Source organism: Stegastes partitus, unplaced genomic scaffold (assembly GCF_000690725.1).
Source record: "Stegastes partitus isolate 25-593 unplaced genomic scaffold, Stegastes_partitus-1.0.2 Scaffold741, whole genome shotgun sequence".
Taxonomy (NCBI): Eukaryota; Metazoa; Chordata; class Actinopteri; family Pomacentridae; genus Stegastes; species Stegastes partitus.
Window position 1 is genome coordinate 236,706 of NW_007578472.1, and position 27,991 is coordinate 264,696.

Sequence of the window (27,991 nt, forward strand, 5' to 3'; positions counted from 1 at the left end):
ACGGCAAATTTAGGTGATTCTGTTTTGCACAGACAATTCGAGCTATGTGAAAAGCATACGTTCTAAATCTACCTTGTGAATTTAGATGAGTGTTGTTGTCCTCCTCATTGCTGAGCATGTGGATGATGTTCATGATCAGCTCCAGCAGCTCAGTCTGAAAACTCTGCCTCCGTTCCAGCGATGCACCATCGGGGCAAAACTGCAATATTTACTAGTTTTAAAAATATTGATACTGATAGACAATAAATGGATTTTAATATGTGATGAATCTTTGTTCTATTAAGCCTGACAGTGAGGGAAACATCTTGTCTAATGTGCAGATGTTTGCGGGCGAGTGTGTGCATGTAGGTTTAGCTTGTCTAGCTGAAAACACATGTACATAAAACTGCGGTTCTTCGGCCCTCTTGGCGTTCTCTCTCTCCTAGTGGTGAACAGTTTCATCAACAGTACCCTGACTCTGCCTTGTTTAGTTACTGAGCATAGAGTGGCACCTTCTGGAGAAAGAAGAGTTTTGCAGTGCTGTAGCACACTGAAGAACCTTTTTCAGGGAATTTGGCAGCAATTTATGTGCATTTTATTGTGATCTGTGAACTAGCCAAATACAGCAAATAACTGACTGTACTGATGTGAGGGAATTCACCTCCAGCAGCAGAATCAGAGGATGTGTGCTGGTGTTGGCAGGCACATTGAGAAGACTGTCCATCAGCAGAATACGGATGAAGTCTAACACTGGCTTCCTGGTTGGATGAATGCTGAATGTGTCCTCACCTTCACTCGTTACACAAGGCTCGCCGACACCCTGAAAGAAGTGAGCAAACCAGAGAATAAGACCACACAGATGAGAAGTGCTAAGACCTTTGCAGAACAGGATTAACACACAAACCTGTGATACCTCCAGAGGGTACACAACACCAGCGAGCGCATGCAGGAACGCGGGTGATGCCCACAGTGGGTCTCTCGGTCGGTGGTTATGGAGGAGACAAAAGAATTGCATCACACTTGCTGGGAGCTGCAACTCCCATGAAGTATCAGCGTTTGACAAGTGCTGAGTTGTGGAAACAGGCTGTGAAAACACAAATATTTATATACATTATACACATACATACCATTCCTGTGGAAAAATTTGGGAAGATCTAAGCTTGCTGTATTCTTACTTGAGTGATGATGACTTTGACTAAATCCATCAGTATTGTAGCAGCTTCAACACAGAGCTGCTGAGCAGGAGCGTCTGCCTGGCTGTCAATCAGTGACTGCAGGACATCATCCAAAGGTGCCTATACATGACGCATAATGACAGCGTTATGACAAGGATGATAAATAATATCATTTACTAAATAAAAAAAAAATGACCAACCTTTCCCTCTGCACTGCTCTTCCTCCCCAGCAGCAGAGCAGCCAGAGCTTCATACACCTGAGGAAGGTGGGAGAGTTTGACGAGCAACCCCCGCAGGACATCAAAGCCTGGACATGTGGTGCTGAGGCACTCATAAGACCAAGAATGGGCTCGAAGGTTGTCTGTAACAATGCAAAAAAATCATTCAGAGTGTTGTTCACTATGCTGAACTGCAGTATAGGGCTCTTGCATCAGTGTTTAAATACAATTTAATATAACTTATTCACATTTAACTATCTGATCCCCAAGTGGTTTATTTGCATTTTGGCTCCTGTCACATTTTTACTTACAATGGTCTCATTTTTAACTACAATATAAAATCCCACACCCCAATGCAAACAGTACAACCACAGCTAAAGTCAAGAGAACTGAACATTGTCTTCTGCCCAGTTTTAAATGTATAATGTCAGAAATCATGTAAAATAAACAAAAACAAAACCTTTCTTATTATTATTCAGTTTTACAAAAACAGAAAAAATAGATATATTTTTAATTAAAATAGATCTTTTCAGTTGCTTATAAGTGTGACCAATATATGATAGAAAAAAAATAGTGGCTTCACATACTACAGATATTTTACTACTTACATCTTTAATGTGCATCTGTACTTGCCTCCTAGTTGCTCTGTGTGAATCACAATAGCATCTCAGTTGTGAGGAAGAGCAAAAAATTAATGTTTTTAATTTTACAAATCTGGTTACTGCTAATGGTTTACTTTAAAAAGAAAAAAAAATTAAAAGCCACTATATGAAACCTTTTTTTTTTATAACTGCAAACTGTAAAAACAGAATCATTGGATGTTTACCTTTTCAACAGTCCTGAAACTAATAATTTATGACATGCTGTTTCAAATCTATCCAAAGCTTTAAATCATTTTTTTTTTCTTTAAAATGTATGGATGAAAATTTTTTATTAAAATCTATTAAAAAAAAATAAAATGACATGCCTTTCAGATCTGCCAATGGGTTTTGGGTTTCAGAAGGTTAATCAGAATTGTGTATCAAAATGATTTTATGTCACAATATGGTTCCAGTGAGAGATTTAAAATGACAGCAGTGAATTATTTTCCTGCTTCACAGTGAGAAATTATTCAACTTTATGCACCCATGATAGAAAAGGGTTCCTCCATGCCCTCTATGAGCGTTCCTGGAAGCACTCCCTCTCTGAAGCTGCTCTGCTGGCTGGGACTCGACAGAAAGTGCATGAGCAGGACGAGACCCAGTTTCAAAGTGGAAGGGTGAAGATGGGGCTGAAGGAAGAGCAGGAACCAATCACTGCCCAGGGAATCGAATGCCTTCTGCTGACTGGTGGGGAAACAAACACGACAAACAAATTCAGTTAATGTTTCTGCCATTATATTATGGCACGTGAAGTACTGGGTAAATATGTTTCGGCCCTTATTTCGGTTTAGCTAAAAGGTAACAGATGGCACTTACTCTTTGATGAGAAGGCTGTCTGAGTTTAGGATTTCACAAAGCACAAGCAGCGTCTGGTTGCGAATCCAGATGAGACTGGCTGGACCAGAACTCTGAGCTACAGCACAGACGGGACAAGTCTGGGTCAGTACCAGTAAAAACTTGTGACAACCGTGAGACGTTTAATGCACTGTAGGAGATGTGGTTTTGTGTTGTATCGTGTACCTGGCGCATCGTGAGAAAGATTGCCATCAGATATCTCACTGCTTTCAGTCATGCTACTGGAAGGGGGAAGTGTGTAGACCAGGAAGAGTCCAAGTCTGATCAAGTAAAAGAATGCATTAAGAAAACATACAGCATGTGCTTCTCAAAACTTAACTGATCTGATATCCTATGTTCTGATTTTACCTGCTTATGTCCACAGAGCTGAAGTGAGCCTTTAGCAGGGATGCGATGACACAACAAATAATGTTAACCTTCTGCACGGTCACAGCAGGATCAGACAACTCAAACAGCAGCTTTGGTAGCAGCCCCACAGAGAGCATGACCTCTGCATTCCTGCTGTCACTGCTGAGGAGACAGCACAGGAAACAGACACAGCGTAAATATCAATCACAATCTCTTCCCACAGGCAGAAAATCTAATTCCGCCATTCATGCACACATTCAGCCTCCTCTTCAGTCTTTGTGACTGATTCTGTTGAACACTCCCTCGACTACTTCTGTTTTTAAATTCCGTGATATTGATGACAGGCTCCCGCAGATGTTGACAGAACAGCCGATAAAAGTTTATTGTCAATCCTGAACAAGAGCCTCTTTATTGTGTGACATAACTTGTTGGCCATGTGAGGTGAAAATAAATTAGATTAGAACTACTACATATTTTGTGCGGTCTGGTCACATGCTAAGAACTGTGGGAATCACCTTGTGGAGTTCAATGTTTCAGCAAAGTAGTTCAGAACTGAAAGGTCCAGATTGTCTGATGTGTTCCGCCACACCTGAAAAACAGCAACAACATTTCACAACTAAGCTTACGCTAATTTACTACATAAAATCTGTGTGTGCATAAAAATGATCCATTCTCTACACCTGGTAACCTTATAAAATTGAGATGCTTACATCCAGGTCACACAGCAGAGCCTGGAAAGCAGGAATGTTCTGTATGCAGCTAGACCCACAGCTCAGCTCCAATGAACTCGAGAGATACAGAACCAGCTGAAAGGTTCGGTGGCTGACCAGACTGTTCTTCATCTTCAGCAGGAAAGCTAGCAGCTGCAAGGAGAGCAAATTACATATAGTGTAAGAGCAGATCACAACTGTAAGGTAGCTGATTTGGATGTCTGTTTCTACATCACGCAGTACTGCTCTAGCAACATACCTTGTATCCATCGATGCGGTTCATTTCCTGCTGCATTGTAGAGTTGGTCTCCAGCACAGAAAGAAGAACTTTAACTGCCGCGTACAAAGAGCTATCATCTGGCGCCATTGCAACTAGGCTGAGAACAACTGCAGGCCCACCGACGTACAGGAAGCCATTGGATGCAGTCCTGGGGGTGAACGTACGCACACCTAGAAAAAGGAGGCCAAGAGTTCATCACATGTGCCTGTAAGAGGGCGCTGCTGCACGAAGAAACAGTCCAAAATAATGCTGTGTTTACCAAAATGTCCAATCAGGGCTGCTCCTATGGTGCGAGCTGTACCACTCAGGTGCTGGCTGATGTTGTGTGCAAGAAACACGGGGGTGGAGTGGTCCCGAGATGTTATTCCCATCTGTAATTAGACACAGTGATTGCTGCTTTATAGGAAAACCACACACACATGCACACACAGGTTAAACAAGGACTCACCTTTCGCTTACCTCTTTAGCAATTAGTCTACAATCCACCTCATTGTAATCCTCTCGGATCTGCACAACAGTTGTTAACGTAGAAATTGCTGGGTTGATGCCAAATGAGATCCTCTCCTCAGGAACCAGCCTGTGGGGGAGCGACTCAGCATCTGGATCATGGCCTGAGAGGTGAGAGAAAGACAGGTAAAGAGCTTCACTACAAAGAGTGAAGCTAGACAAGATATGCTTAATGCACCACCATAATTATCACCATATATTATGACAAAATCTATAATTGTTGCATGCTACACAAAGTGTGCTCTAATTGTTCTGCAATAGTATGTAAGTTGCTATTGTATCAAAGTGCATCATCTGGTCCTCAAACAAAAAAATTGTGCATACATGGAATGAGTTTCCTGGCAACATAATTTCCTGCATGCTACAACATGAAAAAAGAACGCATAAACATCACAGAGAAGACAGCAAAAAAACACCTTAAAAAATACATCACTTCATTACTCTATATTACTGAAAAAACCACAACAAACTACACCTACTGAATCACAATGCATCTGAAACCCACGTCCTGAGAGATTTACTGAGAGTAAACAGAGGACATACTTTAGAAATTTTGTGTTGATCTTGTGGCTCACCTGTGTTGCGCAAAGCCAGGAAGTTTCCCAGGTATGCAGTGCCCTGTGTGTATACAGCACTGACAGCTTCAGGGCTCAAAGCCTCTTCAAAAAGGTAAGAAGGACCCACTCGCCACACTAGAGCAGCGTGTTCCTTCCAGGGAGCTGGTGTGCCTATCAGTCCATACACATCAATCACAGCTGTGGGGTCCATGGAGATATACTGACCAGGGAACGGCTGAATATACTTCATCTGGCAGAAAATGGAGAAGCTATGATACATCCATTTATAAATACTACATTAGAATCAGTTTAATAAGCAACTCCTAAGTCGTCATACCTTTCCTGTCCCCACTGCTTTGCCGTTGAAGTAGGCTGAGGTCAGACAGCTCTTCTTCACGTCTTTGGCCATAACCACAGCCAGATGGTGCCACTGACCTGGAACCAGCACGCTGGAGCAGCGAAACCTCAGTGATGTAGGCAAAGCAGTGGGAGTGCAAACTTCTGGCTCCATCATATCTGTTAAAGCAGACACAGAGGAAGAGAATCTGTTGTACAATCTGATGATGTAACTATTATGCAGTCCTGCTCTAGACACGACTGATAGGAAACAGCTGACAGTTCTGAAAGCTAAATAAGTTCCTCTAATGTGTAATCAAAATGTCACAATAAAGTTCACCAAACTCTTATCACCCCTACCTAGATATGTGAACGCTTCCTCCTCAGTGGAGATGACCAGACAGCCGTCATAGGCGGAGAAGGAGATTGACAAACAGATGTACTGTTGTTCAGTCCGGGACATGTGGCGAACCACCGTCAGCAGGCGGATTGGGTGAGAATCACAGGCTGAACTGAACCTGTTGATCTGGAACCAGCAGGCAAACGACAGACCAGCTGTGGGTGGAAAACCTCGACAGTCTAAAACACAAGAGGGATATGATCAGACATTTTATTCAGTTATTCACAAATATGTGAGTATTAAATGCTTGGACTTATCACTTACCTCCACCAATTCCACCTGTTGAGATTGAATCAGCAGTCACACCTTTCACTGTAGCCAGGGACGGCAGAAAAAGACAGCTGCAAAGCAAGAATCTAGTGAATGAATGTTGTTTTATGTATCCACGAGGCAAATCTCATTAAGGTAAGGCCGACACAGAAGATCACAAAAACAAGGACTCACCCATATCCACTCTCGGTCATGTCAAACTCTACAAAGGCAGGCGAGGAGGAGACTCTGTGTGGTCTAAAGGAGCGTGGTGCTGTCATGGACACCAGACTAATGATCTGGTGGACAGGGATTGCAGAACCGCAAGAAGTTGTTGATTGCAACAAGCTGAAAGCCCGCTTCAGTGTCTTTACTGAAGATCCAACATCTGCCTCTGTACTGTCGCCTGGTTTACATGAAAAAAAATTAATCAAACATGTGACCTGCTTCATGCAAATCAAGTCTCAACAATACTGAACTGAAATACGAAGACACAAAGAATAGGTGAGAAAGAAAAAACAGATATTTACCATTTGAAACAGGTGCTTTGTCTTGTGGGTTACAGTCCAGCTGCACTTGCTTGGCTTTTCTGTCCACCACGCACATGAGAGGGTCTCCTAAGCACAGGAACTTTCTGATGAGGAAAAAGAAAAAACGCAAGTAAAATGTACAAAAACCTCTCCATTTTCAGTATTATAAAGAAATGCATGAGTGTAAACCTCAAAGTCTGACCTAAAGTCTGAATGTGTGATGGCCTGAGAGGAGAGCTTCTCCAGGATCCGTGTAACAGGTAGATGTAATGGATGGTTTGGATTGAGCAACATGTTCTGACAGTGGGTCAAGAGTGTGGAGACCAGCCCCCCCTCACACATGATCTGGCGGTTTCGTTCAGATTTGACCATGGCTTGGACATGGTGTGCCACTGAGAATTGGACCTCCATAGAGAGCTGGAAAACAGGGGGGGAAAAATTGATCTCATACTGAAGCTTTTCACACATCGCATAGCATGTAGCATTAGGGGCTGTAGCATGTCTAGTCAAGAAAGATACCTCCGGGTCCTTCGGAGTGAATAGTGATGGAAGAAGAGCCATAATAACTCGGATTGCTCCTGGATGAAGAATTATCTGATCACAGGTGAACCTACTACAAGAACACAAAAAAAAGAAAATATGAGTAGCATCCCAAATAGATCCTCATCAGCCCATCCATCACTACAATTAAGAAATGAATGCAGCTGATTCATTGGAATCACAGGAATTCCACTGCCTCCAAAAGGTTAAAGATATCTACCTGTACTGAGACTCTGTGCAGGCTGAGGGACTACTGGATGTTGTGCTTCTGGAACTCTGTTTGTCCTCCATGGACTGTGGGTCTGATCCCGAGCGGACATTCGGCGATTCTTCATACCATGCTGGTCCATTTAGTTTCTCTTTATCTCCATCACACTTATCTTGTGGCTCTTTTTCCAAATTCGACTCCTGAGGAGAGTAGGTCCCTGTGGCAAACTGGTCGAGGTAGGACAGCAGCCTTATACATGTCCGAAGAGTCACAGGCAGATCAGGTTGTGGTGTGGTGGAGGGAGAGTTTGGAGCTACAGGGGCTTCTGCCAACTTAACAAACTGGTGGAAGCTCTTTCCAGGAGGTTGAGGAGAGTGGTTGCGCTCTGCAATCTTGGGACAGGAGTACTTGTCTACTTCCTGCCTAGCCCTCTCAGGGCCTTCAATGTGGAAGCAGCCCAGCTGGAGAAAAGCCTCTGCCAGCCTTTCGTAAAAGCCACCAGTCTCAAAATGGTGAGCATTTACTGTGTGAAGATGCACAGCCAAGGCCAAGATGTGAAGAGTGAGGAGAAGGAGGTCAAGCAGCGGTTGATGGCCCAGAGATTTCCACACTTCTCCCTGCGGAGGGTCGGACAGGGCTCCCTCCATGTCTATCACCAGAGACAGCAGACCAGTGAAGCCTCCAGCCCTCCTGAAGGCGTCCCAGCTGTTGGGGCTCTCCAGCACCCTCAGCACAGACTGAAACACCAAAAACAGGAGTGAGATATTTGGATAGTGAGCATGTGAACTCACAAAGCACACTTAAGCCCAGTATTACATGTCACAAAGCAGATTCTGCTTACTGTATCTGAAAGAGAACATATTTTGAGAGACGCCAAGCTTTGCTCAAAGTCTTGGCTTTTAAAAGATCTTCCTGGTCAATTAAAACAGTGTCATGAAAAATAGATGAAACATATAGATAAATCATAAATCATTTCTAGTAACTAGTTTTTGGAGGTGAACAAAATCACATTAGCTTTATTCAATTTAGAGAGCTAATCCATCAGGTAGGTAATGTGTGAGACAGAACGCAGAGGGAAATGTGATTAGCTGAAACTGGAGTAATCACAATGGCTCTCAACACTTGCCAACCTAGGTCGTACCCAATCTGATTGCCACCTGCTATAACCACGTTAGCACAAAGAACACACACACACACACACACACACACACACACAAGATCTTGCATGCGTGCACCAATAAGCACAAGTGTACACACTCACTCACACTGAGTGCACACAATATCAGCAAGTAAGTGCTCTTCTTGCTGCCATCTATAAAAATGGACACATACAGTAGGTGTGTAACTTAGTTAGGCTTAATCAGATCTCTGTCCCATTCACTGATCTGATAGAGGTGGTAATCTTCACAGAGCCACAGCACAAGGCTGCCGGCCTAATCAAATCGGTCCAGAGTTAACAGCTAAACCGGTTTTAGCAAATCAATCTGCATTTGTCTGTAATGCAATCAGAGTCCCACATGCTAAGAAAATAAATTCACCAGCTTATTATGTTTTAAGTGCATTACAGTTTGTTATGATTCAATGTAGAGCAAGACTACATTCACAGTTCAGCTGAGATCACCACATATCTGAGTGTTTCTGGATGTGTAGGTCCTGCTGTATGGAACTGTGAGTGCATGTAAAGTGTAAGCACCTGCAAAAGGTCCTGCTTTAACCCAAGTTCATGCTGTGTAGAGGAGCAGAGGGCTCCGATGGCTGTGCTCATGAATTCCTCTGGGTTTATCTCAGCTAGCTGCTCCAAGATGCTCAGAGTGGGACCTCGATACTGATCCTCATCCAGGAAGATCTTTATATAGGGAACCATGCCAAGGTCTCGCACTGAAACTGGAACGCATATGTAAAAAATATTCATGCAACAATAGAATATACTGTAAGTGAAATAAAAACAAAATGATTAGAGATGGAAATTTAAAAAAAAAAAAAAAGACTGCATGTACCTGTGTTTTTGATTGAGCGTAAAGTAAGGGTGGACACAACCTGAAGCATACAGGTAGTGAGCAGCTTCTCTTTGTCCGCCACACTTGGTAGCTGCTGGGAATCTAGAATTCAAATTACAGAGTGCACATTCAGCATGAGGACTTTTCCGTGTTAAATTCAACCGCTGCAGGCCCAAGTGCAAAGAGTCATGTCAGTTGTATTTCACAATGGGTCACTTTGTAAGCTGAAGTACTGAATCATGGCCTAATGTGTTACTCAATCCCAAGTTTGCTGTAATGATGCGTGTGATGTCAAACAATGACTCTCTGTCTGGACTTAATAGTTGAACAATTAGGATTACATCACAAGTTGAGGAAGTTACACTGATGCATACCTATTTTAGGGGAAGATACAACTCCAGCCTTCCTGAGGATCTTTGCTCTCCTGCGAAGTTCACCAAGTAGCAACTCCAGCAGATTCCAGTCACTTAGCACCTCAGTCAGCATACCACTGTGCACAGTCATCCTACAGAGAGTAGGACAGAGATTTTATTCCACCTGCATCAAGGTAATAACGCAGTTACCACTCATAGCAACTTTAAATGGCAACTTTACCCTGCCTCACCTGCCCTGTCATGCTGCAGAAAAGAGTAATGTTTTGAGCTCTTTCTCATCAAAACAAGCCTTGAAGGAGGAAAAACGCTGACTAAAATCAGAGGATAAAGTCACAGTAAAGTTTTTTTCAGCAGAAGCAGCCTGAACATTGAAGAAACACTCTTATCAAGTAGCACTGCTAACCTGTGAAAACACTTGAGAGCCACCACTCCAAATTCTGTCCCTGCCACTCCACCAGTCAGCGACCCTGCCCAGTTCTGCTTCAGCACACCCAGCAGTGCCCGCAAGGTCTCATGGGGGATGTAGTTCAGCTTAAATACAACCTTTAGGAAATGAAACGCTAAATCAAACCTTAAATGCATGTTGTATTTTTTTTTTAAAAAGCATGCACTGGGACTTAACATTACAAATCATACCATCTCTAGCAGTGAAAAAAATAGCTTTTGGACAGGCGGCGGTTTTTGCCACACACAGGCGGCCAGCTGGGCCAGCGACTGGACAGTCCACTCCAAGAGGAAAAAATTGGCGGGGTCCTTCTCCCATATTGTTTGTAGGGTTCGAAGAAGCTGGTAGCACAGCAGAGAATCCTGGGAACGCAGCAGGGAGGCCTGCAGCAGGTGGAAGGCCGGCAGGTTCTTTACAGCTAAACCTAGAAACGTGTAGGAAAACTAGTGTCAATAGATTTAACTTTTCAAATAAGGCATCAGCCCTTTAAAGTTGATCATTGTGAAAATGGTGAAGAGATTGGGAGATAATATATTGTTGTACAATGATACACAACACTGCAAGACAATATCAGCTTGAGGTCAATTTTGACAAAAGATGAATTTAAAAGTAGATTCATTAGATTTTGCACTGGCAAGGTGAAACAGTCAATATTATAGAAAAATGAACAAATTACAAACGAGCTTTACCACAGAGCACATGCTGAATCTCACAAGCCAATTGAGTTACATACACAGACAGACAGAAAACAAACAACATCACATGCATGAATGCAAAAGTAAAGAAGCGTAATCTGCCTTGATGGAGTTTGTTCACTGCATTGTCAAAATATTTAGAGGAGGTCTTAGATTTGGGTGCCAAAACACACATATGTTTGTTGTGAATAAACATAAAAGCTGGTTAGTAATAGGATTCATTTTCACGCTTAATCAAAATTGTATCAGAACCAAATAAGGTCAGCATAAAACAGTCCCTGGTCCCACTGCTGGAAACAGATCTGCTCCTTGATGTGATAGATGGCTGTTCAGTGTGTGTGTCCGTGTGTATGTTTGGATGACTACGTGTGTGTTTATTGTGGACACTCTATTTATGAGTGTTGGATAGAGGTGTGTGTGCATCTATGATAGATGACTGGTTGCTGTAGGCCAGTGGTGAATGGATGTGGGGCATCCTAACAGAGTTAAAGGGGGAGCCTCCACTTCATCATCCCAGACATAATCACCTCAGCTTCCTGTTAACCTGAGGGGTGTTGTGCACTGCGGCGGGGTAGCAGTGTGGGGAGTGGGAAGTCAGGGTGTGTGGGAAATCAGGGAAAGGGGGGTGGTGCGGTTGGGTGGGTTATATGAGGGTAAAAGTGCATAGGAGGGATGAACTGTGTGGTCCTTTTGGACACAGGCATTCTCCTCCCTGAGTTTATCTTTGCTGAGCCGTGCAAGTGCTAATAATTAGATGGTTGGGAGTGTGCATTAGGAAGGGATGGTTCAGAGATTATCCTCAAGGTACAATCAGCTGTTAAGACATAATTAGGGAGAGGTGGCCAGAGAATAGCAACACAGAACTTATTGTGAAGACTTGACCTACCTTTGGTGAGTGGTGGGTCGAACTTAAAGCCCGGCGGCTGGGGGTTGGTGACACAAAGAGCCACTTTCAGCTCAGTTTTTCCAAGCAGGGTGAAAGACGCAATGAGAGCCAGCAACTCCTCCACAGGCTGAAACTGATCCTCGGACACGCCCTCCTCACAGCTTGCAATGATAAAATACAAAAAAAATGCAAGTTACATGAATAGCAAAGATGAATAAAGCTCTCTCTGTACTGACTCCAAGAGCCGACAAATCAAATTACTATGAATTCCTGTATCCTTTGAAGCGGCTATCTGCCATGAAATTCTACTAATTTCCAAGAATGCATATTCGCTCTTGCCTTCAAAAAGACAAGGAAGTTCATTACCTATGAACCTACCGTTTCAGGATTTCCTCAAGTGCCTTGTAGCCGTTGTTGGTATCAAACTCGATGAAGAGGGCTGGATTGAGGTGATAGGTGTCTCTAATGAAGCTAAACACAGCCACAGCAACCTCAGCTAGCAGTGATCCTGAGACATCCGCACTGATTTGCAACAAGTTCTGGATGCAGATACGCACACAGTTCTTGCCTAATAAGGAAAAAATAGTGTTCTTGATTCGTAACACAGTAGTCACTGAGCAAAATTCAATCCATCAACGCAATAGCATGTGCACACTCAATGTTTCAGAGGTAGAATAACATCCTATACTCCTAGCCTGTCTTCAGCCAGGTTTAATGAGTGCTGGTGAATGATAGTTCCATGAACAGAGCTGTACAGTCAAGACAGCAAAACAATATGCAGAGAAATACTAATAACTTCCTGGTATCCCAAACTAATCCAAGCAAACCTGTGTACTGGAACATTTGAGTGAATTATCTGTGCTGGTAGGTATCATGTGAGACATGCTTGCAGTATGTGTCTCTGTGTGGTCATGTCTTTCTATATATAGTTAAGTCATTACTGGAATGAAACATTTGTCTGCACACATACCTTTCCCAAGTAAAATCTAATCATTCACTTTCTCTGCAGCCGGTTTTTGGATGTGTTTAACTTTTGCTTATGTGTTCAGTCTCACTGGTGCAAAACAATTGAATGCCTTCAAGTTTAACACAGGTGCTACTTTATTTTACTTTATTTACCCATTAGTTTTGAGTTATCTCACCTAACAAGCTTGGGACGGTGTTGCTTGTTGCTACAGCAGAGATAGCTTTGAGGACACGAGAGGCCTGGTGCCTCCAAGAGGCACTGGTCTGATCCCACAGTGATGTGAGGCCAATGATAAGACACTGCAGCTCCTGAGTCTCCACTAGTCTCTCCACATTGGTTGGTTGTTTACAGAGCTGAAGCAGAACCTAAAAGGCGGAGGGTAGAAGTATATGTTAAGTCCAAAATGCAGGAGAGAAGCAAGACTTACTGCAGAGCCTACGCTGTGCCAAACCAAATGCCAGGACTTCATCAGAGAAATAAAATAAAGACCATCGCCTTAAAGGAAAAAGTCAAGTTATTATTAACCTGTGTTAGTGGCTCCTGAAAGTCTTCTTCTGCGGCCTTGTTCTCCTTTTTAGTTGGAAGGCATACTAACAGGTAGAGACATTTCACCAAAGCAGCAGGGAGTCCTGGGTTTATACAGGACAATATATCCTACAAACACACACACACAGAGACAAAAAGCAATGTTTAGTTTAATGATGACATTTTAAGAGATTGAGAAATTCAGGTGAAAAAAATCTTGGCATTATTTTCTAAATGAGTTTATTATATTAATGATAATGAGAATTATTGCTTTTAATTTTTTGTGATTTTTTTTAATGTATTGTTGAGTCATGATTGGTAATTATCAAAATGACTACATTCTTACATACATAATTACAGAATTAGGGGTAACTCCATACATCAGATGTTCCCTTTTAAAGTAAAATGATTGCCATTCCAACAATATTAACTGACTGAAAAGAACAATCCTAAAATTGAACATTTACTTGACTTGAAAACTGTGACTTGTCACTCACTGAGCTGTCAGCTGTGAGCAGCAAAAGGGACTTTAACAGCAGCCATCCTGAACTTTGCTGAACTTCACCATTTGTGTCCTCATGTGGCCTCTTGAAGAAGTTCACCACCTCTTCACGAGCCCCCTCTGTAAACGCAAAACTGATTTTGTGATCCATGACCATCACACTAACAGGTCATAAACGAGTCAGAAATAACAAATCAAAGACAGCAAGACTTTTACACATAATTGCTGCTTTGTTTCACTGTCCACCACCATAGTAATCATTAAAACCTAAATCTAAATTCAGTGTACAGAAAATAAATTAAATTAAAAGTTTTGTTTCTATTTCTAGTAACCAAATTTGCATTGTGTCTCCATCTGTACAAATACATCACATTTGTTAACTCTAAAATGCTTTCTAGTAGCTTATTTAGGAATTGTGTACCTGAAAAGACAACCTGAGCCTCAACTCAAGAAGGACAAGCTACACTTTTATGAAGTACCAATCAGCTTCTACATGCACCATGTTAGTGGCTTTGTTAAAACCAATGTCAATGCTGCATCAAAAACCAGAAGCATCTACTTCCCTAAATTACTTTCTTTTTCCTGCAAACAGAAAAATACAAGTTTCATATAAACAACTAGTAAAAGAGGCCCCTCTGTTGAGGGGGCAGGGAAAGGAGACAGGGAAAGAAGCCTGAAAAGCATTGTCAAAGCAAAAACAAAGAAACAGGAGCTACTAAGTATTCCCACAATTTGTGAACAGACTGAATATGCTTTAGCTTGACATTTTTCAATAAAATTGCATTTACAGCATGAGGAAAAAATGCTCTGGAAAACAACAACAACACACAGAAAAAGCAGAAGTAGACATAGCAGAAGGAAAGTCCCTCTGCCTGGGCTTAACTGCGTAGTATTTCCCGATATAAGCAGTCGTTCATACCTGCAGGCCTTTCTGACAGTCTGTTGTGGATGTTATCGATGACAGTGTCAGCAGTAAAAGCTGCAAGCCCCTTAATGTCCACACCTTCAAATCTGCCACCATCCTCACAGACCTGGGATCAGAGAGAAGAAAGTCATCATGCTAAGAGACTGGAGAGCAACAAAAAACAACTGACCTGTACAATACCCAGTATACTGGAAAATTTGAGTTTTAGCAATTTCATCCAATGCATATACACGTACCTAATGATGAAACAACACATTTTAACAACACAACAAACTACAACCCCTAAAGTGTGTTATTTCCCCACTTCTGTAAAAATTTCAACAAAAACTTAAAATTATAAGCTTAATTTAAATGAAGATTAATTATAGACATGTTGATTCAACCTTTTTAAACCCTCCAACCCAGCAGCAGCTTTAAAAGGTGTGTTCTCTTCAAAACAATCAGTATTTATTATAGAACGATGCTGAAAAAAACAAAGAATCATCAGATTTTCAACTTTCCGACTGTTTGAGCTACTCATCTGTGATGTGCTGTTCAGTCAGAAAACTTAACCAAATCTAATCTTTCATGATTGTGTGTTTATGTGGTGGCCTTTTACGCTGTCTTGTTTAATGTTTCGTCAAAAACAAATTCTGCAAAATAATTAATTCTGCTCTCCTCTGTGCAACCCTGAAGCCACGAGTAATGCAGCTGCAACCATTAGTCATGTGACAAGAAGTTATGGGTTTTTCGGCTGAAGTGCAGCCTGTGTTTACGCAAAACAGACAGGAGACAAGTAGGAGCACATCTATAGTATGTAGTCAACTCGCAACATTAGTAAGAAATATGAACATGTTATACGTGCTGATTATACACTTTTGGAAATGTTTGTGAAATAAATAATCAAGAAATTCAACTTTCCAAACTGTGTCATACAGGACATAAGACATTTTAAAGTTTTTTCCACTACTCTTTTAGTCATTATTGTGCTGTTTCCATAGAGGTGCAGGACTTTGTATTGCAATAAAAAATAAGCCCACAGTGAGTAAAAATGCAAAAAGAGCAAAAATGCTCAGCAACTGATGGGGGTCAGAGGGTTCGACTGACTATATCTGGTCATAACCTTGTAACTGAGTGTTAATGTAAAAGTAATGTAACATGTAATTCATGCCACCAAATAAAATGTTTGTTCACTGGGTGGTATCGGTCCACCTACTGTATGTTTTCATCTGTAAAGTGCTCCATGTGAAGTTCAAGACCATATCTTTGCTTTTACTAATGCACTACACTATAAATAATAGAAGCCAGAGCATACGGTACACTCTTTCCAGTTCCATAAGAGGATATCGCATTTCACAGAGTTTGCTGTTCTTAAGTGAGGCTCAATGTTCTGGTCAAATCTCTGGTCATGAGGCTTTTACATACACCAGGACACACACACGGACACACAGACACACACAGAACCACACACAGACCAAAAGTGATTACGTCTGTAAGTCCGGTCAGAGATCAGTGATGGAATTTACAGTGTGCGCACGGGTGAGAAAAAAATGGAAAGTTTCTCGGAAACTGTGACACAGCTAAGGCATAGTAAATTAGAAATTCTGCTCTTTTCAATCAATCAAAGTGCAGCCAGAAGCTATGGATCTGAAGCACTTTTGTATTTCATGTTACAGCTCAGTGAACTGCATGGATTACAGAGAATAACGTATAACACATTCATGGGGCGTATAGTGATAGGATCAGCTAAAGCCACCTGATGTTGTTGTACTAGTTTGTTCATGTGGTTTGGAACCGTTTCAGAAACTAAATTGCTTTGAGGAAACTCCATAACCTTTTCAAAGCTGACTTGTAGTTAGAAGTACGCCTCTGCTTTACATGGCATGATCCAGTAATGCTTCACCAGATGATGTCTCTGTGTATTTGTGTTTGTTTCATTGAGAAAAACATTTAACTCACTCCTTTCGTTGATGAACTACACAATCAATGGATAATATAAGATGCTTGTTCTAGTGGTTCATACCTGTATGTAGAGAGGCAGGACTTTGATCAGTTGCTCCTCTCGCCGCTCTACAGGAACATGGTCAGTTCTGTGGTCGGTGCTCGAGTATGTTTCAATTCCCAACTCCTGTAGCTGCTCTCTGAGCACTTGTGGGAGTTGAGGGTTCCTACAAGAGCCCTCCACTTTCTCTTCCTTCAACTCCACAGAGACAGATAACTCCCCCGAAGCACTCAACTCTCCAGTTTCCCTATTGATTCTCTCCCCTTTAACCGTCTGGTCCTGGAGGGGAAAACAAGAAATCTTCAGACTGTCATATCGCCATCTTTTTTTAGATACCAAGATGCTCCATGATCTTCAGAATATAATTTAATCATACTTGCTCCGTCTGTCTGACATATTACCTCAGATTAGTCTCACATAGCCAGAAGTATTTCACGGGGCTGGGATAAATTTGTTTCAAATCAAACCTTGTGCCCTTCTTCCCTGAGCACACTGTCTTCATTGAGAGATCACCAGACAGAAGAACAGACCCCCTGGCAGTCATGTGCCCTTCTCACTCACTTATTAACCTCTGTGGTGGATCTGTATGCTATGGTTGATTATCATCTTTTGTTGTTGTATTTATACAGAGCTAAGTCATCTTAGGGCACTTCAGATAGTAAGGTAAAGATCTCACAAATTCACACGATACAAAACAAAACACTGAATCCAGTGGTTCCCTTTGAGTGAACACTTGGCAACTGATGTTAAAATTTCATTCACATCTATCATCTGTTACTTGAAAACATAATACCAGTAAATGTCAGCTTTCAAAGTTTAAACTCTTTTCAAATCTACCACTTCATGTCCAGCACTTAACACTGATCTTTTCATTTAAAGAGGCCATATAGTTCCATTTCCCAATGTAGTGATCAGTCACCAGCATTTATTATGCAGCAGTTTGAGAATTCAATTATCTTTTGTGTAAAAAAGACATTATGACCATTAGTAATGTGCACATATTTTTAAAAAATGGCAAATCACGATATTTGTACTTCCAAACTCACACTGATGTTATCCTTAAAAAACCCCAGGATGTGGAGGATCACTTAACATTGTCCCCAGTTTGTATACTGTGAGGTAATTTCATCACCCTGGAGGCTGTGAATAGGCATAGTATACTTTTATGTCACACTAAGTGACATGACTGAAGCCTAACTGAAGAACTGTTTCCTCATTACCACAATATTATTTTGGGCACTTTCTATTTTGAGGTGCGAACTCATGATGAACAATGGGGGAAACTTTTAGAGACACATTGATGAGCCAGAGCAGAAAAGTCAGTTGTGATGGTAAGTAAAGGCAAAGGCAGCTCACATTCCATAGAAATTAATGAATACTTTGATGTTTTCCCATGCGAGAACGTTCTGTGTGCAGTTCGTGTGAGTGATAGACTGACAGCAAGCACAAAAGTACCTAAAGTCACTCCTGACTTGTGAAAACAACACGTGCCTGTTGTGAGTTTTTCACTCACACAGCTCAGAATGCCAGAGTGAAAACTGCATATGTGATCACAGGTACAGTAACTCATTTTCTGCCTTTAATCAGCCTTTCAAGAGGAAAAGCATTCAAACAACACACAGTTAAAACCTGAAATTCCTACCTGTGCTTGCGTAAGCTCCATCTGCGAGTCTCCTGGCTCTAAGAGGACGTTGTCATCTCTGCTGTTTTACTCCAACTGATTGACTGGCCTGTGTCTGTTCCCATTTCAGGAGGAAAAGACAAGTAGAGGCCTGCTAAGGCATGACCAGCGCACAGTGTGCAGACCCTTCTGTACAATAACCCGCCCCTTACTAATCTGCAGTGAGTAGACTGAACTTTGAACAAGCACAGCGACTCATATCAGCTGGTGCAGGTCATGTGCTTTCTGACTTCCTTAGAGAAGCAGAAGTGAGAAACAGTTGTTTAGCTGGTTGGATGGGGCCCTCCCACTGCAGCTCACAGAGTCCCTTTTCTTTTTATAGACCTGTCCTGTAAGACTGTAATGATATGAATCACAGCGACAGGATCGCATGATTCACCACAGAATTCCACAGACCCAGACAGCTTGTCACTACAGGTTGATGTGGATAGACTGATTAAACTTACTGGTGAAACAGTGAGACCCAAATCGCATTTTGTCCATTGACAGTAATTTTAAGGTGTAAAATGTAAATAATTGTAATGGCAGGCCTGTTTTGCTCAGTTTGAAAGTGTTTAAATATATTCAAATTTTATGGAGCACTTTTTAAAGAGCCTCACAATCAACAAACACAATATCCAATCTAATCCAATTTTATTTATAAAGCACTTTAAAACTCCAAGACACACCAAAGTGCTATACAAAGAAGTAAATATAAAAGATAAAATGATAAATTATGCAAATACAATACAAAAAGCAAAAGCAAAACAAACATATAAATCAAATTAGCTTAGATGTACAAACAAATCAAAGAAAGCAAACATAGTTTAAATTCGTTTGAGAAGAGATTTAAAACACTCAGCTGATCCAGCCTCCAAATGGAGACTATATCCTATAATTTAGGAGGCTGAACATGATATGAGTGGTCACCACAAATCTTTACCATAGACTAGGAACTCCTTGTTGGATGACCTGAGAGGCCTGAGAGGAATCAGCAGCAATCTGTGTGCTTCAAAAGAAAAATTGATTTTTTTAAAACGTATTTTTAAAATCTATCTCAAATTTCACAATAAGAAAGAGCATCAAAGCCATCAACAAAACAGATTTTGTGTTACATCTTGTGACTGAGGACCAATCAATTTACCTGACATGAGAGGTAAAATCAGAATTAACATAGCTAAACGGCGCCATCTGGTGAGTGTTAATGATGCAGAAATGTGCTGTCTGATACTCAGAGAGAAATTTTCAGTTACAAAATGCAGCTTTAAAAACCTGATTAGCTAGTATCATAGGTTTTTACTGGGGAAAGGAAATATATATATATATGTGTGAAGCCAGTGAGTTAAGCCAGCTGGCAGTTTGGCTTATTTGGGCACTGGGACTGAACAATGCAATAAATTTGTCTCATATGAAAAGTAAAAAGGCAACAATAAAATGAGTCTGCAGAACTTTAAAAAGAAAAAAGAAAAACGCTCCTGATGATAACTCATATCTCCAAAGTCAAAGCCTCTCTCTTTCTGTCTCTCCTCACTCAGGAGCTCCACGGGGTATTTTCAAACCATCTTATTCCCTCTGTAGGCCTGCTCACTGTTGCCTACAGCCGATAACATTAAGTGCTTTGACAGGCTAAACTCGTGTCATAATGGTACTGCTTATACACTTGCGCTATCCCTCAGAGCTTAAAAAAGCTGGAGTTGCATTTCAGGCGTGTTTAAGCATGGTGCAATTTCTAAACACTGCAGCTTAAAGTCCTACTGAACTGTTTAAGTCATATTAGAATACTAAAGAATGAAAAACATCAGAAATGAAGAAAGTAACTTTACCAGAATTTTTTTTCTGCTCTAAAAAGTGTTGTTTTTGGTGGCAACTTGTTTGTTATCTCATTGCCTGTCTGTTTTTTATGGTTATTATCTGTAAGTTTCGTATATGATTAAAATTTTTCTTTGTACATAATTTGGTCAATGTGGTTATCATTTTGTATTGTTGGTGGTAATTGGTAAATTGAAGTCTGAAAGATATTTTTCCTATACTTTTTAACAGAACTTTTTTTTTGTTTAAATTGCTTAAAGTGTTTTCTGTCTCTCAGGTGCTTGCATGTTGGTATTTCTTTTACTCTCACTAGTTGCCTACATTATCTCTGCAAATAAAGCGTGGTTAGCTTTCTGTTGTTGTACAATTTCATTTAATTTGCCTCACTTTGGAGATGTCACTGTATTTATAGCGACCACGTGTTTTGTTGACGCGCTGACATCACCTGTCATGTGACCGGCGTCCTCCAATGAGGTGTCCAGGGCGTGGTCTGCCTCAATCAGTTTAGCACAATGAAAGCTCCCCGTTGCTTTGCAGAGACAGATGATCTCCCTGCTCACTTTACATTATGATGTTGTAGCTGCTTGAGCTGATTGTGTTTCCTTCGCAGTTTTTCTGCCGGTGGAAACAGTAGAAGGTTCGCCTCTGTGCGTCAATCAGAATGCATCCGATGTGCTCTGGCAGCGGTGGAGACATATTTGACTGCATCCAGAGAGGAAATATTGAACAGTGTATACACTTCGTTCAGAATGACCGATCAATCCTTAAGCAAAAAGGTAAGCTAGAATAGAATACAGTGCAACTTAAAGTTCAGTCTTTTATTCGTGCACATTTGTTAAACTGGAGGCTTCCTGTTGGGTTCAGCCTCTCTGATGGTATTTCCTGATTTTGTCACTATAACTGTTTACCGAGAGAACGCACCGTTATTTACTCATGTTATGTGTGTGCAATACCTGTCATCTGAACTCTCGTGTAACCAGGCTCATGTAAACATACCACAGCATGTACAGCTGTAATTTTACGCTGTGTTATTACATACTTGATCTATCTCCAGTGTCTCCTGATGTGATTTTGTCTCAATGCCAAGGAGAAACCTAACCTCCCTGCAGCTCCTCTGTGACATGGTCTGGCACAGATCCTGTGATGGACAGATGGACAGATCCTGTGACAACCCGGCACAAAGTCACATTGTGCTGAAGGAAGCCTAACCCCAACTCCAGAGGGTTTTTTTTTCTTCTTCTTTACAATCAACAGGCTGACAGACCGTGCATTTGTGTCAGCTTCATATTGTTTGTCACAGAGAGGGCAGATCAGTTTGAAGATCAACATCCTCAGTCCTGACCGTGATGTGTTTGTTTCCTTGCAGGTTGGGGTGGTTTCACCCCGCTCCACTACGCAGCCCTCCATGGCAACCGCGCCCTGGTCGACCTGTTCCTTAGTACTGGAGCTGATCCGAACCTGACATGTGATGCAGGACAAACAGCCTTTCATTTTGCCTGCAGGTGAGCAGCAGTTGCACATTTAGGTCGTGCCTGGTTTGTCTAGGTGTCGATGTGATGCGAGCGTTATGCTTTTTGTTCTATACTTGATCCTGCCTAATTGCAGTTTGTACTCCCATCAGGCAAGGGAACATCTACATCATACATCAAATGATGCAGTATGGAGCTGATTTGCGCCTCATAGACTTGCAGGGAAAGACATCCCTGCATCATGCAGTCACTGGGGGAAGCATGTAAGTGAAGAAAATATCGGACCATAGACCTGGTTATTTTCTTTTTTCTCTTATGTTTGTGTGGCTAACTGGTAGTTATCTTTCCCAGTGTTGCGGTGCACTATTTGTGGGAGACAGGAATGTTCCGGTTCTCAGACACAGACATGTACCAGGTGACGCCTCTTCATCTGTCTGCATCCACAGGAAACACAGAGATGGTTCGATATCTGCTCAGAGACCAGGTACGATATCGTCTTTGCTCTCTCACTCATTTATTCACATGTTTTATTTGGCAGTAATACACCAGGGCATAATCCTATTTATTTATTTATTTGTTTTATGATGTAACACAGCAGATGTTGCTGCCATAAAGAATAAGAATCAATATGCCAAAATGTACTGTGACTTTATTAAACTTGTAGTCACCTTTTGGTTGTTGTGTTGTGTCTAAAGCCCACACATTTGCTGTGTTGTTAAGCCTCACTCCCACCAACCATTCATGTAAACTACCGGGGGCCATTTTCAGCAAGAAAACTCAGATTAACTAAATAACTGTATACATCACAATGCAAAGTAACTTACAGCTGAAATACTGAAGTTATTTGGGAAAGCAAAGCACTTAGCAAGCTAAAGGCCCAGATTGTGTCAATCACTGGCAGCCTAAACCTGAGCTAAAGGTTACCTTTACAAGGTTTTTACAAACCTTTCTCCTTTGAGACGTGATGTTGACAGGTTTTTCTTGCCTGCTGGATGAATAAAAAGGCTTGATGATGTCTTAACAGTTTAATAAGTCAAAGACATGTGAGGGATGTCTTGTTTTACAATTTTTTTGGAGTTGTTCTTATTTGGATGCTGGGTGCTAATTTTTACAAATGTTAAAGTGGTCTATGTGGTCTATGTGGTCTGTGGTGCTGCTGAATTGTATTAAGTTATATTTAAAATGTATGTGTGATTATCAGGGTGGTTCACGTAAATAGTTTAATGCAGCAGGATCGAGTTTATAAATGTAACCAGGATCCAGAGTCCAAAATGTTCTTTATAACATAGAGTCACTCTACTGTCTTTATTCAAGAGCATGAGCCTTCAATTTAAAAGCACAATTTCTTCATTTTACATTCAGATTTTGTAATGCTTTCTCTGCAAACTCTGCCCACTCTCTCATTTAACCCCTGCTCAGATGCAAATCTGCTCTGCTGCTGCTCAAACCTGTTCACACTCAGATATACGTCTGCTTGCACAAATGTCCTGTGCTATCAGACTGTTTCTGCACACAAGCGAAACTTCTACTCCCAGATTTGTGCTCCTGCTCTTGGATCTTTGTGAAACACACCTGTCAAACTTCCACAACCAACAGAGTGTCAGGTATGGCTTTGACCCATGATTTTGTTACTGTGTAAATAAATCAATTCACTCCCGTCCTACAGGGCTTATTATATAAACTTCACTTGTTTTCTTGTAGGACTTAATACTTTTACTAATGCCTGTATTTTTACATAATAGCTACATTTAATAGTAGCCACATAACACACTGGCTTCCCTTTGCATTGCAAGATGAGAAAATTAGGTCAGTTACGTTCTTTATATCATCCCTTATGTGCGGTTACTGTTTAAGGGACTTCAGGTGATCACACGCCACCATGGATCACCCAGATCTGAGGCTGTATTTTATTTTATGGGGCTATTGCTTTCTTCAGATTTAAATGATAAAGGCATACTTGCAGAGGGGCAGTTACACTTTCATTGATCAACGTCATACCTGGTATTATATAGGTTGGGTAACTTTGACATGGTTGTTTCACAAAGATCTGAACGCGGAGCAGGGGGTGTTGGGGAAGAGAGAGGGAGGGTTTTGAGGGAAAGCATAACAAAATCTCAAGGTAAAATGAGGAAACTCAAAGTGAGAGGCCAGGTACTTAACTAAAAATGAATCCTTATTGTTACAAATAAAATCATATCCCACATGCATTAGAATGAGGGAAAGATCAGTTAAATTTCAAGATGCTTTTGTGAAACAAGGGCCACCGCAGTTTTTTCTGGATGTGGAACATCTTCAAGCAGCCGTCCACCCTCAGCCCTCTGTCTGCGTTTCAGAGGTGTGCTGTGGAAGCAGTTGACCAGCAGGGAGCGACAGCGCTTCACGTCGCAGCAGAGAGGGGCGGAGTGGAGGTGAGCTGGACACTGCTGCAGAGAGCAGGATGCAGGATGCTCCATCAGAAGAATCACAGCGGCCTCACACCACTGGATCTCAGCAAACAGGGGAAAACATTTAGGTGACTCTGCTCTCGTTACAGATATTTGGAAAGGCATTAACTAGCGGGCCACTGCATGGGGTGGTAACATCCCGTAGTGCCTTTAAAACATCCAGTAGGTTTGCTTTGCCAGATAACATTTTTCTCTTGGGAGTATGATGCTGATTAATACTATGCTGTATTTTTCTCCAGACATCAGCAACTCACCAAACTACTGAGTCGGTACATTAATGAGCCAATACACCACAAGCCCAGAGAGTCTCACGGTGAATATCACTCTGTAGTTTTCCTCATTCAGTTGCAATAAAAAAAAAAAAAACAAGGATAATGATTATGTTGATAACAAAGGTAATTATAATGATATATCTGTGACACTGAAAATGTTTTGTGTGTGTGTTTATCTGCTGAATGCACTCATATGCATTGGAACATTTCTGTGATGTGTTGTTTGTCACCAGTTTTATACTACTGGACACTGTTTTTTCCGACCCTGAGTGGAGCTGCCATCCTGCTAATAGCAGCCATGTTGGGAGGCTATGGGGGACTAACCTGCGGTTTGCTATTTCCCTGGTTGGCAAGAAGCATTTTCACACAGTACCATCGCATGACCACATACCAAAGGTTTGACTTACAGTGAAGCACATATGTAATGCTCATCAGTATGTTATCATACTTTACTGTCTTTTATAAATCCCTGTTGAGATGGCATCTGTTGTCCTTCTAGGTTACCTAACCCGATCTACTTGGGAACCCTCCTAGCTGGTTTGTTCCATTCCCTGCTCTGCTTCTATGGAAAAATGATGCCCAATATCCTTAATAGACATGTATTCATTTTTCTTGATTTGCTGTTTTGTTTTGTTTTGTTTTTTTCCCAGCTAAAAGTGTGATGTGAAGCTTAAAATGTTGATTGGTGTCGTGGTCTAACACTTTGGTTCAGGGAGGGAGAGCTCAACTAAAGACTGGATTGCTTTCAAATTAGGACTGAAATTAATGACTCTTGCAAGATGATTCCCAAATATTATAGCATCACCATCAGTTCAACTGACATTTTTTATCTATGACACAGTATTCTTAGGAGATAGTCATGGACCCCAGGCGATGAATCCTAATGTTTGTTTACTCCCTGTCCTTTCTCTTTTCCACCATCAAGTCAGTGTTTTTTCCCATTGAATTTTCATTGAATGAGCACATTTCAATGGTATTTGCTAAAGACTTTCAAACTCCCCAGTGAATAAATGCTTTGCATTTCAGACACTCCACAAGCTTTTTGTACTCATAACTGTTATTGGTCAGTGCGCTGTGTAGGCGGGTTCTAAATATGCACAGTAAAACAAATGTTAACTAGAATTTTTTTCTATTAAAATTACATGGGTTCATCCTTAACAATATGAATGTGTGTGGCCAACCAGTGCTCTGGCCCAGGTGTCCCTGGTCCATTTCTCCATACTCCTCGGTTTGTTCTGTAAGGTTCTGACTCAGGACCCAGGGGAGCTGGACAGAGCAGATGCAGATCCTCGGTTCTCCTGTATCGCTGACCTGGTGGAGAACAACCAGAGTCCCCACAGATTCTGTCCGTACTGTGAGGTAAGACAGAACGTGGCTCAGAGAGGCATGGCATTTTGCCTGTGTAACTTGTCACCCATTTAATTGTCAGTCTTTCTGTCTAGATCTAGAGATGACCTATTTGTATGTGTGCAAACGTCTTGACACACCCCTTCTAAGATCACATATGTCACAACAGCCTTGTAGTCCGTACCAGAAAATAAATGCAAAATATTTTATAGCGAGTTAATCTTCATGCCATTGAGAAAGAAACCTTTTGAGTAAGGTTTGATATGAAATTAAAGATCCACGTTGGACTGGTTGGATTACTTCCCTCTGGTATGTTGCTCTTCTTTCTACTCTGTTTTTGTTTTTCTCACAGTTGTTTCAGCCTGACTACACTAAACACTGCAAGCTGTGCGAAGTGTGCATTAAAGACTATGACCATCACTGCCTTTTCCTCAACCGCTGCGTCGGCCGGGGTAACCACCGCCTCTTCCTCTACTTCATCCTCTCCATGGTTACAGCACACCTTCTTTTTGTTGCCACAGCAACAAGTTACCTGTACAGCAAGATGTCTGCGAGCAGTTACAGCTTGTCGTCGTGGTTCGCGTTGTTTGGGGAGGAGTTCTGGGTGGTGGTCATGATGATTATGAACGCTCTGACGGTCCTTTGGGAGGTGTGGCTTCTGACTGAGCAGTTTGAAGCCGTCGCCACGGGAACGACCACCTACTTCAGACAGTGTGAAAGTTCAGCGCGGCAGAGGTCACTCGGACAGCGCTGGGTTTTAGTACTGTCGTTTCTGCTGGAGGGTCGGAGACGGGTGGGCAGCGGACAAACCAGGGAGGACAAAAATGCCATAGACATTTAAAACTGACACTGTGTGCAGTTGTTTTAAAAACTGATCCATCATTACCCAACTCAAAATATTAATTCTCGGTTTACAGTCTTTGGTGTGCAGTCAATTTTGTGATAATATCTTCCTTAGAGTCAGTATTTCTCTAATGCCATATAACATCTTGTACTTGAATGTAACATTTTGTTATATCTTAATATTATATTTTAATATTAAATAGGTTATAGAGCAGATTCTCCAGCAGATTTGTCCACAAAGTTGCTTGCAGGATAACTACCACTAAGAGTTTCCTAGTTTTTAGAGACCACACTGAGTACTTTTAACAGAACAGTGTTTTAACTCACCTGTTGGTTTACATAGTATTGTGTGAAATACTGGATATTTCAGAAACTGTTCTAGCACAGAGCACCTCTAATAAAATGAAGGCCCACATTTAAACCTGTTTTTATATTACATATCAGTATACTTTTTTAATGTCAATAATATTTTTCCTTTAAATAAAGGTTTGTCGTGGTGTAAAACACACTGTAGATCAAAGTTTATGTACTCCTAACATTAGCAAGTCTTGTGATTAGCTTGTGCTAATGGTTAATAGCAGGTGCACCGAAAGACTTTGTTCCTAACATAATGTCATTACCTCTCCGACCTGCTCCCAGTCATTTGTGCCATGACACTTCCTCTGCTCTCACTAATGGGACATGCTCTTTTCATGCCTTCAATTACACACACTCATTTCCTATGTGTCCCTCAGGACCATATTTCTAGATTATAGATGATGTTCCCCACACCCCTCAGAGGCTGGTGTGTCTGGACTGTGTGAGTGGCTATGCCATGTGATATAATTTAGTGTCTACTGTACTGCCTTTTGTGCACATGGAGTGATTAAGTTGAGCACATGCGAGCCTGTGAAACTGAGTGCTTTTACTGTATTTCTCTGTCCCCGAATCAGTGTTCATGTATCCAGCTGACTGCCACTTGTCGATAGCCCAGTATATTTTATGTGTACTAAAGTATTTCATCTGTGGTGACACAGTGTCCTTCGATTTCCGAGCTGATACCTCATTTGTGCCATAATGTTTTTTATGCTGTAGAAAAATATGTGTAATAAAAACACGTCTGTCATTTATATATAAAAAAGATACTGATCTTTATGTTTTCTGTCATTGTATAGCAAGAGAGAGAAACAGGTTTTTCAAATCCAAAGCTTTATGACCTTCCCTCTTGATTTACATAGGCAAAGCACCAGCGGGCAGGGCACTAAATTTTGAACAACAGAACATGTACAGTAGAATCATTTAAAGGAGAAACTCATAATATTGTTCACACAGAAGTCA

At 41.4% G+C, this 27,991-nt stretch overlaps 2 protein-coding genes across 6 annotated transcripts in view; one reads left to right on the forward strand and one right to left on the reverse strand.

Moving 5' to 3' along the window:
- wdfy4 (WDFY family member 4) overlaps positions 1-18,676 on the reverse strand; it is a 39,977-nt gene extending 21,301 nt beyond the window's left edge. For 2 of the 4 annotated variants that reach the window (XM_008291391.1, XM_008291390.1), the window contains exons 1-36: positions 18,473-18,676; positions 16,852-17,109; positions 14,844-14,955; positions 13,920-14,044; positions 13,423-13,551; positions 13,073-13,262; positions 12,309-12,498; positions 11,931-12,091; positions 10,541-10,773; positions 10,308-10,447; positions 9,905-10,035; positions 9,531-9,632; positions 9,227-9,417; positions 7,546-8,270; positions 7,305-7,398; positions 6,988-7,202; positions 6,786-6,889; positions 6,451-6,661; positions 6,271-6,347; positions 5,967-6,185; positions 5,608-5,786; positions 5,289-5,520; positions 4,666-4,817; positions 4,466-4,577; positions 4,186-4,376; positions 3,927-4,079; positions 3,732-3,805; positions 3,217-3,378; positions 3,034-3,128; positions 2,830-2,926; positions 2,498-2,697; positions 1,355-1,515; positions 1,155-1,274; positions 884-1,063; positions 641-799; positions 73-199 (exon numbers count right to left, since the gene is read on the reverse strand). In XM_008291391.1, the coding sequence (XP_008289613.1) occupies positions 73-199; positions 641-799; positions 884-1,063; positions 1,155-1,274; positions 1,355-1,515; positions 2,498-2,697; positions 2,830-2,926; positions 3,034-3,128; positions 3,217-3,378; positions 3,732-3,805; positions 3,927-4,079; positions 4,186-4,376; positions 4,466-4,577; positions 4,666-4,817; positions 5,289-5,520; positions 5,608-5,786; positions 5,967-6,185; positions 6,271-6,347; positions 6,451-6,661; positions 6,786-6,889; positions 6,988-7,202; positions 7,305-7,398; positions 7,546-8,270; positions 9,227-9,417; positions 9,531-9,632; positions 9,905-10,035; positions 10,308-10,447; positions 10,541-10,773; positions 11,931-12,091; positions 12,309-12,498; positions 13,073-13,262; positions 13,423-13,551; positions 13,920-14,044; positions 14,844-14,955; positions 16,852-17,109; positions 18,473-18,493 (6,022 nt within the window). In that variant the 5' untranslated portion in view covers positions 18,494-18,676. The remainder of the gene's footprint in view (positions 1-72; positions 200-640; positions 800-883; positions 1,064-1,154; positions 1,275-1,354; positions 1,516-2,497; positions 2,698-2,829; positions 2,927-3,033; positions 3,129-3,216; positions 3,379-3,731; positions 3,806-3,926; positions 4,080-4,185; positions 4,377-4,465; positions 4,578-4,665; positions 4,818-5,288; positions 5,521-5,607; positions 5,787-5,966; positions 6,186-6,270; positions 6,348-6,450; positions 6,662-6,785; positions 6,890-6,987; positions 7,203-7,304; positions 7,399-7,545; positions 8,271-9,226; positions 9,418-9,530; positions 9,633-9,904; positions 10,036-10,307; positions 10,448-10,540; positions 10,774-11,930; positions 12,092-12,308; positions 12,499-13,072; positions 13,263-13,422; positions 13,552-13,919; positions 14,045-14,843; positions 14,956-16,851; positions 17,110-18,472) is intronic. The other 2 variants (XM_008291392.1, XM_008291393.1) reach the window with 2 other exon arrangements.
- A 2,137-nt stretch (positions 18,677-20,813) lies between these two features.
- LOC103364324 (putative ZDHHC-type palmitoyltransferase 6) lies at positions 20,814-27,794 on the forward strand. 2 transcript variants are annotated; one of them, XM_008291394.1, is made up of 10 exons: positions 20,814-21,075; positions 21,666-21,801; positions 21,921-22,031; positions 22,120-22,252; positions 24,102-24,280; positions 24,452-24,525; positions 24,718-24,880; positions 24,984-25,066; positions 25,653-25,843; positions 26,184-27,794. In XM_008291394.1, exons 1-10 carry the CDS (start codon positions 20,961-20,963, stop codon positions 26,670-26,672), a joined length of 1,674 nt encoding a protein of 557 aa, XP_008289616.1. In that variant the 5' UTR covers positions 20,814-20,960; the 3' UTR covers positions 26,673-27,794. The 2 variants fall into 2 exon arrangements, with proteins under 2 accessions (XP_008289616.1, XP_008289617.1); XM_008291395.1 differs by having other exon boundaries at positions 20,989-21,075; positions 21,354-21,801.
- Positions 27,795-27,991: the final 197 nt, after the last annotated feature.